The sequence below is a fragment of the Lepidothrix coronata genome, unplaced genomic scaffold (assembly GCF_001604755.1).
Source record: "Lepidothrix coronata isolate B3197 unplaced genomic scaffold, Lepidothrix_coronata-1.0 Scaffold38, whole genome shotgun sequence".
Lineage (NCBI taxonomy): Eukaryota > Metazoa > Chordata > Aves > Passeriformes > Pipridae > Lepidothrix > Lepidothrix coronata.
This window is the reverse complement of record NW_016690218.1, coordinates 6,159,822-6,172,401: the sequence shown is the minus strand read 5'-3', so window position 1 is coordinate 6,172,401 and position 12,580 is coordinate 6,159,822. Positions and strand designations below refer to the sequence as shown.

Sequence of the window (12,580 nt, the reverse complement as noted above, 5' to 3'; positions counted from 1 at the left end):
ATTTTTATTCCTGCAGCAGCCAGTATCTCTTGACTACCTTTTTGGTGCTTCCCAGGGAATAGAATCATGTGGTGTTGCCAGTGCAGCAGTTATGTAGGCAAATGTGTTCAAGAGCCTTTCTGTTAAACTCGTTTATTTGTTAATTTATCGTCCTGTCTACTGTGGCAGGAATTAATTTATCAGTGCTATAGTACAATTTCACTGGTACTTGTACTGGTATCTGATAGTTGCCAATGTGACAGAAGTACAGAAAATAAAAGGGATTTAGTTGTAATCTGGTCCCTGTAAAACACAGGAAGATCAGATACAATAGCCCTTACTCTGTTTTCCTGGCAGTTCTTGTTGCTTGACATTTGATAAAACATCTTGTCTGTCCTGTGCTGCTGTGTCAAAGTCTTGTGTACAAAATGAGCAAACACAAACTTACTTGACGTAGTAGAAGCAGTTTAGCAGATTATATTGGCCACCCCAAACAAAAAACTGAAAAAATTTTTCTTTTCTTTTTTTTTTTTTTTCTAGTGCCTTTCAGTTCTACTCGTCTTTATCTTAAGTAGGAAGAACAATCAGCAAACACCTTAGTCTGCTTCCACAGCTGCCTCCTAAAACAGAAGGCTATTTTCAGGTCTAAGACAGAACATTATGGCCCAAGTATGAACATGGGATATAAAGCTGGAACAGGCTTTCCCAGAGTTGTTTACCAGATGTTACAAAACTCAGTGATTATAGTTAGAAATAGAATCCACACCTTGGCTCTTGCCTTCATTTTTGGCTCAGAGTGGGAGTTCTGGTTTAATTCCTACCAAGTGTTTTAAAAGTTGGCTGATGTTTAACTCCTGATGACTTTTGAAACAACAGGGAACTTTTGAAGGACTGTGGGGAAAAAAGAAGAGCAAAAGTGGTGAACTCCAGACTGATATCAGTCCTGAGCATAACAACCGAAAGGCTGTTACAACACTCATTTGAGGTAAATAATGTCAGAAACACCATTCAAAAAGGTTAAAAACATAACCATGCTAAGTTGGTAAGAAAAAAGAGAGATTTTGACTGTGGTTGAATGAGATAAATGTGTTGCTTTAAAAAACTTCTGTAAACTCCCTGGTTTTGTTCTTCATGGCATTTTGACTAAGAAATTAGAACACTAGAAAATTACACTTGTTTACAAAATGGCTAACTGGCAGATCTGTGAATCTAATTAGCAGTAAGGCAGGTGTTTCTAATGCAAGAACAATTTTTGATATTATAATATTAAATTATTTCTTTCAGTTATCTGAAAGAAAACATATAATCATTTCTCATAAAGCTTGAACAACTACAGTTGGGGAACTCATGAATAATAAAGTGGTGGTTTACTCTGACAAAGTGATGTGCATCGGTTAATGATGGAGATGTAGGGAAGCATATATTTTTCAGCAGGGATAATGGAACATCTCTGTTGTGAAAATGCAGGCCCTTACTTACAGAAGGCAAGTCTTACTTGGGAATCAGTGTTGCTGAAAGACATCCATACCTTCTTCTAGACATATAGCTGCCTGTATTTTCCTACAGTGACAGTGGAGACAAAACTAGTGTGGCATCATTGCCTATCAAGGGTGGAAATCTCAAGTGTAAGTACAGGGAGCCTTTACTGCTGTTTCCTTTGACAGGTGGATGGTTGCTGCCAGAATTATACATCCTGCTCTAAAACTTTACTGCTCAAGAAGCATTTACAAATTGGGAAGGATGCAGAGAGGATCCATAAGAATGATGAACTCTGGAAAACACTCTTCATAGAATCAGATTTAAGGAGTTGAATGTATTTAGTTCTGCAAAAGGATGGTTAAAAAGTAACTTTACTCCAGCTTATGAGCACCTAAAGACAGAACAGAAATTAAACAGAAAATAAATGCGTCCTAAAGGAGAGATATTAGTTCCTCTGGGTAAGGTAAGTTAGCATTTGGAACACTAATGAAAAGTGTGATGTAATTAAATAATGTTTGGACATAGTTCTGAACCCTTCCTCCTCAACTCTCTAAAATAGCAATGAATGGAGAGAAGACTTAGGGGAAAAAACAGCCTATATAACCACAGCAGTTTATTCTTTCTGTGTCTACGAAACTCAGAGATACATGTCAGTCATCAGAGATCACCTATGAACTTCTCTGAAACTTTATTTTTTCTCAATTTTTGCTGCTATTGTTAACCGATATAATTTCAGATTTTTTGGCCAGTGCAATACAAAGGATACAAAGACAGTTACTTGTGATGTTCACATCTATGGGCCACATGCTGCAGTCTGCACTGCTAATAGTTTATCTGGTGGGAGGACTGCTTATTTTGGCATTTCAGAGCAAACAAGACCATTATTTCATCAGAAACCAGTGGTAAGTGAGGCTCAAGTCCTTAGATTTTATTTCAGATACTCTTTACCATGCTATCTGTCCTTTTGAAAAGCCTATGTTGGCACATTAAACTACAGCACGTGATGCTTTTTAAGCCTCAAGCTCTGATTCATCATTATTTGTTTTCATCAATATATTAATGCTGCAATGCTATGAAGTGAGTGTGTAACAACAATTTTAAAGGGGAAGAAAAGTATCTGAAACACCAAATAAAGCCAGAAAATGTTACTAAGTGACACTGCCTGTTGTTCTTTGCCATGTTGTTTTCTAATCACATGCCAAATTCTGCACATTTTGAAACTGCGAGTGCTCATGCTGACATTAACAGGAATTTCCCCAGGAGGAAGGCAAGATGTAATCAGTTCTCCATAGCTGACCACCCATTCCAGCATTTTTTAACTGCTTGAAGCCTTTGGCCATAACCTACATCTGCTCTGACTGGTTCTGCCCTTCCAACAAATTCATGGTTGTCAACAGCACTTGACACAATTCTTTGTAGACCACACCAAAATAAGGAGAGGACACATTCTCTTTTATTTGAGCAAAGACAAGATTTGACATTTGTTTTGCTTATGTAAGGGAGATAGCCTGCTTTTCTTAAGGTTTTAGTGAGTATAAGTAAGGAATTCTAGAAGCTGGTGTACAAAAGAAATGTCAAGATGCTTCACCCCTGTTTAAAGTACTGACTGATTGCTGATGTATGCTTCTTTTCCTTTGACAGCAGAATGCAAAGTTAAAACAGTCAGTGCACAATGGTTGTGACAACTCTCCTTTTCTCTACATCCTTCAGTAGCTCCCACTACCCTCTTCCTCCCTTTTTACAAATACTCTTAAACAGCACTGATTCTAAAATGGATGGGAAGGATGGTTTGGTGATTAAAACACTGTAGTAGGACTTGGAAAACTATCATTTAATTCGGAGCTCTACAACAGGTTCCAGTGTGATCACAGGTATGTTAATTAATCTCTGGTGTCTTAATTTCCTCCCTGTAAAAGGGGATGATGGCAAGCTGGTGCATAATTTTGAACAGATACTCCCCGAAGATATCTTGAAATGTGCAGTGGCTACTATGAAGGAACTCAGATCCCAAATGAAGCTGCCCACACAGCGTAGGATTTGAAGTGTGAGAAGAAGAATTTATGAACTAGATCAGTGGTTTAACCATCGATAGCTGAATGACGCAGTGTAGTCATACATTCGATATTCCCTTCACTGCAGCTCCCTTCTAACAGTGATATAAGCATATATTTTTTACAGCCTGCAAAACTTATTATTAAAAACCAGCTCATTAATGCTCCATAAACCTGCAATGATAGGAAATTGATGTTGGCCTATAGAAACATATTAATTTTCACTTGATTGCTAAATGATCCATTCAATTGCCTAAGATTCGTGACAACTAAGGTTCTACATTTGTAAGGATAAAATTATGTTTATATAACTGACTGTATGGATTATTCACAGAAACTGTAGAGAAAATGCTGCAATTTTTTATGTCTTTGAACTCTTTGGAGAAACAGCTTGTTCTTTTTCACAGGTGTTACGGTCTTGAAAATCACAGTGCAACTTCATTTTAAACTGGCTAAAATCCGAATGGAAATTATTGCTTTGACTGATGTCTATCTCATGCAGAGAATTAGAAAGAGAAAAACACAGGTTATAAAAAGTCCATTTTGTACCATATCTAACTACTTAAGGACTCTGCTGGTACACAGAAAAATGAAATTCCTCTTAAAGAAAGCTCCTATTCCTTTTTCCAATTACTAAAGCACGTGTTTCTGCACACACTTGTTTGTATGTCTGGGCTTCATATTTATAAAAATGAGTCAGAGCACATGAAGTGATTATATGATCAACACTGCGCAAAAGGTGAAGGAGAAACAGTCACATGGCCTCATGTACTCATGTATAATATTACCTGTAATTCCTTTTGGGTAAATGTATACCCTGTACTCCTAAAAGTGCAAGGGAATTGTGTAAAACATACAGGGGTCTGAAGAGCTCATCTTGCCATTGTTAGTGGTTTCACGAGTGTTTTCTCCTCATTTTCTGCCAGCTTGTTTGGGACAGCTTCATACACGCATCAGCCAAGGTTTCTGCTCCCCTTACTGAGCTGATCAGCCTCAGGAGATCTGACTCAAGCTCGGGCTCTGTGAATCTGGGGCAGAGCATCATAGTACCATGGGAATAATGGTTAGAAGAGACTTATGCTTCCAAGGTCCAAAAATGTAGTTTAACTGCTTAATATTACTTGTTAATTATTAATTCCTACTAACTAAGACATTTGGAGGACCCCTGGATGCCACGGTTAAGTTTAAGTGTCAGGCTCAATGCTGTATAAATAAAATACCTGAATTCAAACAAAGTTACTTTGACTTTTCTCCCTTGTTCAAATAGAAACAATGGCTCGTAACATTTTTTTTTTTTTGCTCCAGAACTTTCACATTTCCATTGCAACAGGAATTCTTTTTGATTGCTGAGACACTCTTCTGAAACCTAGTCACTGGCACGTTCAGCAGCATACCTTATGCTCTTTCCAGACTCATTAGATGATCTTTCTAGGAAATGTGGCTTCTGCTGAGAGTAAGAAATGTAAACATCCTCCTAGGCAGACACTTGGGATAGCCAAGGAATCCTTGTTTTCACAGTAGTTTCATAAATCATGCAGTTCTCATGACTCTTAAAGCATCTCTGCTTAAATTTTATCTCCACAAGAACACTTAGGATGATGAACTATATCACCCATATGCCTGATCTTGAAACATCTCTGCCTAATCTGCACTTTGTCTCTACAGTTCTTAACCTGCAGCGCAACACTACAGATACTCGTGAAATGGTGCACTTAATTTATAGGAAATAACAGCAAATTATTTACAGTGTTTTATCTGCAGTACGTTTATTCTTAAAATGAAACAAAGCATTGCACATTGTATTTTCTTCTGCCTTTTCAGAACTAATCCTTGTAGCTATTTTTCTCTTTAATTTTATAGGTTTTTGAATGTCTCCATCACTACTGAGTGACCTGAATTTTCTTTTTAGCCTACCACTGAAACGTGTGGTATCCAACACGGATCACACATTTGGAAAAATCCAACACAGATCACACATTTGGAAAACAAAGTTACACCTCTCTAAGTGTATGGATTGAGAAGAGGTAAGAAAATATATGGCATCAGAATGTGTATCTGTCAAAGTTCTGATAAATGTCAAGGTTCTAAAAGCACACCACATTTAGTAACTAGCAATAGCAATAGTGGGACATGGTTGTGGGAGAAAATTGTACACGAAAAGAAGAAAACACTGTGGTCTTGTACTAGACAGAAAATTAGATTTGTCCTCCCATTATTCCAGTAGGCTGGCAAAAGGCCTTAATTTATTTTGTTTATGCAAATGATATTTGTTTATGCAAATGATAACCAGAGGCCTATTTTTGTAGGCATATTATACTGCTCAAATGAATTTGCACATCAACCCCAACAGCAGCAATTGTACCTCCATTGTGCTACTGCCCTACTTAATGCTTCAGAAGACGTAAGTTCTGATGCACATTTTCATTGTGCATTTAAATTTTGAGTTTTTTTCTTCAAGGGATAAAACTTCTTTTGCCAAGACAGACATTTCTGGAGCTAACCTGTCAGAAAAAAGACTTAGATCATACACAGAACCTTTTAGTGAAGATAAATATTAAATGACAAAGGTGATTTGCATTTCCCTGGTGGGCTACTGACAAAAATTGTATTGGGTCCTCATTTTCTCTGACTGAGAGTTAGAAAGTGACTCTCACTTTCTAACTGACTGTTATGGCTTCTATGACCTCCAGGTATCTTGTACTCAGTGTGGGCTTCTAAATTAACAGAAGCTGCACAAAACAATACAGTCCTGCTTAGTTCTGTAAGATAAATACCTTCCTAAGAAAGCATTTTAGAAACACAGATAATGTTTCCCTCTGATATATCGTCTAGGAACTTGTTATTGTGGCTAACTCAGCTGAATTAATTCCATGTCCTCTTGATATTTTCAAGGAGGTGAGATTCTACTCCTCACGCACATTTGTACCAGTATCATCTCTCTGTCAAATTAATGTTCTTAGAAAACTTCCCATGGCCTTTCTTTCTGTTATTAGAGCACTCTTTTAATAAAGTGACTAATACAAAATACTGATTTTGAAATTATTGTATAAAAGAGCACTGAAAAAAGAAAAACACAGTTGAGCATGAGGAGTCAAAAGACAAAGGTAAGGGAGTTTTGATTGTAATGTGTTATGATCTTGAACTTGTTCTCTTGCTCTTGTCTAATGAAGATCTCATGTGATACATTTTTCTGAATCTTTGTGGGCAAGGGTTACGTTTGCCTTCTTGACTTGGATGTATTTTGCTGGAGCAACTGCGTCTCACCATTGCCTTTGAGCTATCTTTGTTTCCAAGTACATTGCACCCTGCTCAGAGCAATAGCCTACCGCAGGTCTCTGATACGTGGTTCCCACTATGCATACACTGTGGCAAAACAAGCTTTCATTTTTCCACCTTTTTAAATTTCATTTTAAAATGGGGGTTTCTGTGCAGCAAGTGTGCTGCCTTGCATGTAACTATCAAACAGATAAGTAGCATATGCCTCACAACCTGGTGAATGAAGAAAACTAAACACATTCCAAAGTGAATGCTATGTTTCCAGGGAAAGTGTTGAAAGGGTTCCTTGTAATCAATCTTCCTTTCAAGAAAGGAAGGGTAGCAGAGACCCTGCCTACACATTGGGTCCTGCAAGCTCCAGCCAAGAGGTGGCATTAAGGCGCAGTTCTCTTACCAAAACCCCATTTATTCCTCAAAACTCGTCTGAGCAGCAGTATGCCTGATAGCCAGAGATACACGAATCAGTTAAGGAAATGAAAAATACAGTATGGAATATCAAGGAATTCAAAGGGCCAGCAGTCTGAGTTTAGACTGGAAAACTAAAGCGATTTATGCCTTCAACAACCTTGCCTATCAGCGAGTTAGCTGATAACTCTACAGGTCAGAATGTGTCTGTGCAAACAGGAACCAAGTGCTAGATACAGCTATTAAGTTAGACAATAGATTAGATACTAGGTACTACTGTCTTAACCACGATGAAGCATATTTTTGGCACATACATGCCTTTTCAGAACACCATCATAAAAGAAGACAAGTGTTTCCAAACCAAACAAGTGGAGCCAGACCTATTTTCAAAACAAAACAAAATGAAGCTACTCACATTTAACACTGGTATGCAAACTCTTCGGTGCAGATGAATCAACAGCAGCTGTATTAACAAAAAGTAGGTTCAGTCCAATGAAACACTAGCATAATAAATAATTTTATCAAAATGTGTAGAGATGAAACTGATCGTCCCTAAGGTGTTGAATTCCCTCTGGGAATATGATACTAAACTGCATAATATTAGCATTATTAATACTATAAATCTACAGATGACCAAATCCTACTTTTTCCCTATTGATGTATACAATTTTCTTCCTATTTTCTTCTATTATCTTTGCCAATGATCAGGTCTCAAAAGCTAGCATAACTTAAATGTTGTCAGGTTAGTTGAGTTATACCAACTACAAGTATAGTTGCAATGATATTAGATGAGGAATTGACCCCTTGTCTTGATCTGTGTAAAAGCAAAAGATAAGTGCCTCAGCAGCGCTGTTACTGGTTCAGTATCAAATCTGGGTCTGAATTTTGTGGCTTTCGACCATCTCTACTTAGGTATAGAAATTAGTCCTAGTACAGCTGCATTTATTAAACTTAATTTTAATCTACAATTTAAGAAAAGCTTTTCGCAATGGCACCTACTGCTACCCAGAAAGTTGGTATTTCATGGATGAGTAGTACAGCTGCTATCAGGTAGGGGAAACTGCCAACTGATGCTCTGAGTGTGATTCAAATTGTCCTGAGGCTCAAGGTCATCAGTTTGTCATCATCTTTCTATCAAAAGGAGTTATTTGAATACACAATTACATAGGCAGTTTTGAACACCAAGTTTTCTGTTATTTGGTCATTTGGTTTTCATTGTAAAAGATTAAATGAAGTAAGCTTCAAGGAATCAAGCCCTGTCACTACTGCTGCACAGTCTTCATTAAGTCATGTGTCCATACAGAAGATGGTAAGGATGTTAATGGAACTCTATGTCAGATTGCATATCCCTGTATATAACTCAGGTACATGAGGAAATACTATTTTTGACTCTGGAGGGAAAAGCAATCACCTAGAAGCTCAATATTCCAGTTGCATTTGAAGGACACTGACTGAATTTCCATCTTTCACTTTGTGATTTCTGTCAAATGCCACAGCAAACCAGAGTTTGTACAAGTGCTCCAAAGTTTCAGACATACAGGGCTCGCTACCATCTAGAGTGAGACCAAATAGGTTGTATTTTAAAAAGCAGCTGTATTCCAAAAATTGGAGAATATTAAGAAGGATACTGGAGAAGGCCTTTAGACAACCCTGACCAGATTTTTCAGAGGAAAGAAATTCTATAATCTCCTGTAAAGATGTACAGAACATGTGGCAAATCAGCATTTCAGAGCCTCAGGTAAGTAAAGAAGAGAACCTTGACATTCTTGTAATATTGCAGTTTTTTATATGTATGCAGGAGTTAGCTCTGCAAGGAAAACCCGTGTGAATGATGGACACTATAATAAGTAAAATAAGTGTTTTAAGATTAAAGATTCCTGCTATAATACACTCCAAATCTGACTTTCGAGAACTGTAAGTTCAGATTGGTAAACACCTAAGAATTAGAAATTTTAGCCACTGAAAACTTTGATTAGCACCTACTGTGAGAAACTCCTTCCAGATTGACTGAATTCTGCTGCAGAGAAGCAGGACTGACATTTGAGAAAAAGAAAATTGAAACCTGTTTTGGAACAAAGCATTTGGCTCCTTTTATGCTAAGAATCTTCTGTGTGTATTTTCTTCTGAGCTTTAGGAATGTAATAGACAAAAAGACTGCAAGACATCTCTGTTAATTTTATATTTTGATCTTTGCTCCCTCATTTAGACATCACCAGTTGAGAATGGAAAAAATTTCAATTATATATGACAGTCTTTGCTGCTCTTATTTAGTCCTGGTGGTTCTGTATATTTATAAGCAATGCACTAGAAGATGAATTCTGCAGTCCCTGGAGTTCTCTGTTTCTGTGATATTGGCCATGCAAAAGCAAAATCACTTAAATACAAAAGTACAGAGCAGCAATCCAGCCTCCAGCTCCCAGTATGAGTGGGATGGTCATGAACCTTAGCACGGTGGAGGTCATCAATCTTTCAAAGAGTGGTTCTGATACCATGATAAAAAGATGTGCTATATTTGAGTCAGGTCATTTTAAGATGATGCATTTGGCATTGCAAATTGATGAAAAGGATTGATCTTCTGGCAAAAAACCAAAGCACCAACCTCATTTATTGTTCAACACCTACGTGTTATTATAAAGCTCACCGCATGTGATCAGTGAATTGTTTGGTTAGAAAGCCTTGTGAGCCCAAGGGCTGGAAGTCTTGCAGTAACATAATTACAGCTATGACCATTCAACTCCAGTTGTTTCATCTGCACCTGAAGCACCAGGAAGTTTACACAGCTCCAGACAACTGATAAAGGACATTTTTTTTTAAAAATCCAAATTCTGTTTCTAGTGGTTTGCAGCTATTTGCAGGAGGGAGAGTATTTGAAGAGGCCTCAAGAACATAACTACATGTGGTTAATGGAACTTCCCTCTAGGTTACTTAGGACTAATACCATAATTTTCTAAACATCAAAAGATGTAACCTCACTGTTACTCTTCAATGGTTTCTTCCAATTAAACAAATACCTGCCCTACTGTTCTCGTTTTACCTTTCCTTTTAGTCATCGGCCATATATATCTAAACAGAAATTATGAATAAAATAACACGGGGAAATTAAGCAATATTTCCCTTCCTAACACAAACCTGTCATTTTGACTCTATAAACTTTACATTTATAAACAGTTGGGGTTGCTTCTCCCCAGACAAAGTTACAGTTTCAGTTGAGTGTTCTACATATCTCTTAAGGCACATCATGTTATACCTCACTTTTAAATTCTCCTACGCCTGTTGAGTTAGCGACAGAGAGAGGGAGGAAAGAAAGGGGAAGAAATTCAGAAGCCAGCCAAAAATAGGGACAACTAACATATCTTTGACTGTGATTTTATCTTTTACTTACAAGGATACTGTGGTAATTAAAGACTTGACGCACCTTTGGCAGACATCAGTCTCTTGAAATGAGCAGCCATGTGATCTTGAATGATGTACTGGTTGGAGAGTTTGCAGGAAGGTCCGGGAGAAAAAGCTGCGAGCCGGAAAAAACTGACTTTACTCAGTGGGGCAAGCAATGTTTCAGGTAACAATGGATCTGAAAATATTATAATATTTATCCTCTCCTGCTTGCAATAAAATCAAGTCAATATGCATTCTTATATTTCAAAAAGTAAGAATAACACAGAATGTAACATGAAAAAATGGTAACTTATTCTCAGTTTTCATGTTTTGAATACCTGAGAATTATGGTTTGCAATAAGTAATGTATGAGCCTTTGATATTTTTGAACTCAAGAGAATAACAGAGGATCTCACATTTTAATATCTGATATAATAAATATAAATATATAAATATAAATAAATAAAAATAATAAATCATTTTCTTTTTGAAAGATTTAATACCCTAGAGTCTTAAATAATAGTAGAGAGCATTAATGCTATTATTAATGCTAGATAGTAATATTAGAGGATATTACAAAGTACTGCAAAAAACTGCACATTAATGTCTCACCTCTTGGTCATACCAGACCTAACTCTGGCACTCTACAGTTAGGAAAATGGACTGGATACAGACAAATACAGAATTTGGGCCAGAAAAGGAACCAGAACATGGAGCTGAAATGTGTTACACACAGACTGACCATAACACTCCTCTGAATCTCTAAATCGCAAGACTTCTCATACTCAGAAGAATTTGTCTCTGTGTCTGACCTAAGTTCATTAACCCAGGAAAAAAAGTCAAGAAGTAGATAAACATTTACTTGTTTTAAATTTTAACGTGGCAGTGTGGCTGAGATAGATAATTTTCTTTCAATCTGTTTCCAAACAAAAATATTATTTCTTTCTCAAATCCTCTCAATTCCTAAACAGATAGGATTTGTAGATGGAAAGTTGCTAGCACATAATATTAAAAAATCAACAGAATACAGGAGATCAGAAACCTAATGTGCCTTTGGCTTTCCATCCATGGACCCAGAATGACCCTTACACTTGAGATAATCAGGTCATCCAACCTATTCAGATTTGGTTCTCTGAATCAAAAAAGTAATTGTTTGTTTCATTGTTCATGTCCCCAATGTACCATTTCAGTTAATAACTTAGTTTCATAGTTTTTAAAGTGTTTTGAAAAAATAGGAGACCTTGGGTTGAGAGTCTGGAAATCAGTCCTTCTAATCTCAGTTTGGCTGCATACTTGCTGTGTTGCTTTCTCTTACCTAAATCTCTTGCCTACTAAGTGAGCCATTGCTACAAACTGTTTTTCACTGCCAAGGAGTTTGACTGCATTCAATTTATTGTGTTATCTTTTGAACTTTAAGAAAGAGCAGGACAGAACACCTGATGCTTGGTTTGTCGCTTCATTTAGTATTACTTCTTCATGTGCTCCTACAAGTAACTCAAAGCCTGCCAGAAGGGCACTGACATAAAGACTTGATTTCAGCAGCTTGTCCAGGAGCAGCAGGACATCCCAGCATGACCAGCTGCAGAAAGGTACTGTTACTTCAGCTCCAGGACCATCCCTTTGATTGTTCATCACACATGTTGGCACAGCCAGAACACTCACATTGTGATGTAAGGAGGTGCAGAGACATCAACAGAAATAACGATTCTGTGTTCGCTATAAAGCAATGGAGAACTTGGTGCAATATTATGACCAAACTGCATTTACCCTTTGTCTCAATTAAATTGAGCATGAGTAGTACAGGTACCACAATGGAATCCAATACTTGAAGCAGACAAATACAAAGCTCGCAGACTTTCTAATCATGAGCATTTACCATACGTCCAATTTCATTCAGGGAAACCACTCATGGGTGTCCATACTATGCTATAGAAATAAAATAGTTAAAATCAGTACTATTCTGTTTCAAAGCTTTTATGTGCTTGAGACCAGTAGTTGTTCACTCCAAAACTTCT

The 12,580-nt window shown here is 37.2% G+C and overlaps 1 protein-coding gene across 1 annotated transcript in view; it reads right to left on the bottom strand.

Annotated features, from left to right (window-relative positions):
* LOC108496330 (spermatogenesis-associated protein 7 homolog) overlaps positions 1 to 12,195 on the bottom strand; it is a 31,422-nt gene extending 19,227 nt beyond the window's left edge. Inside the window, exons 1-3 of the mRNA XM_017812958.1 lie at positions 12,087 to 12,195; positions 10,606 to 10,698; positions 7,606 to 7,653 (exon numbers count right to left, since the gene is read on the bottom strand). Of these exons, the coding sequence (XP_017668447.1) occupies positions 7,606 to 7,653; positions 10,606 to 10,698; positions 12,087 to 12,138 (193 nt within the window). The 5' untranslated portion in view covers positions 12,139 to 12,195. The remainder of the gene's footprint in view (positions 1 to 7,605; positions 7,654 to 10,605; positions 10,699 to 12,086) is intronic.
* Positions 12,196 to 12,580: the final 385 nt, after the last annotated feature.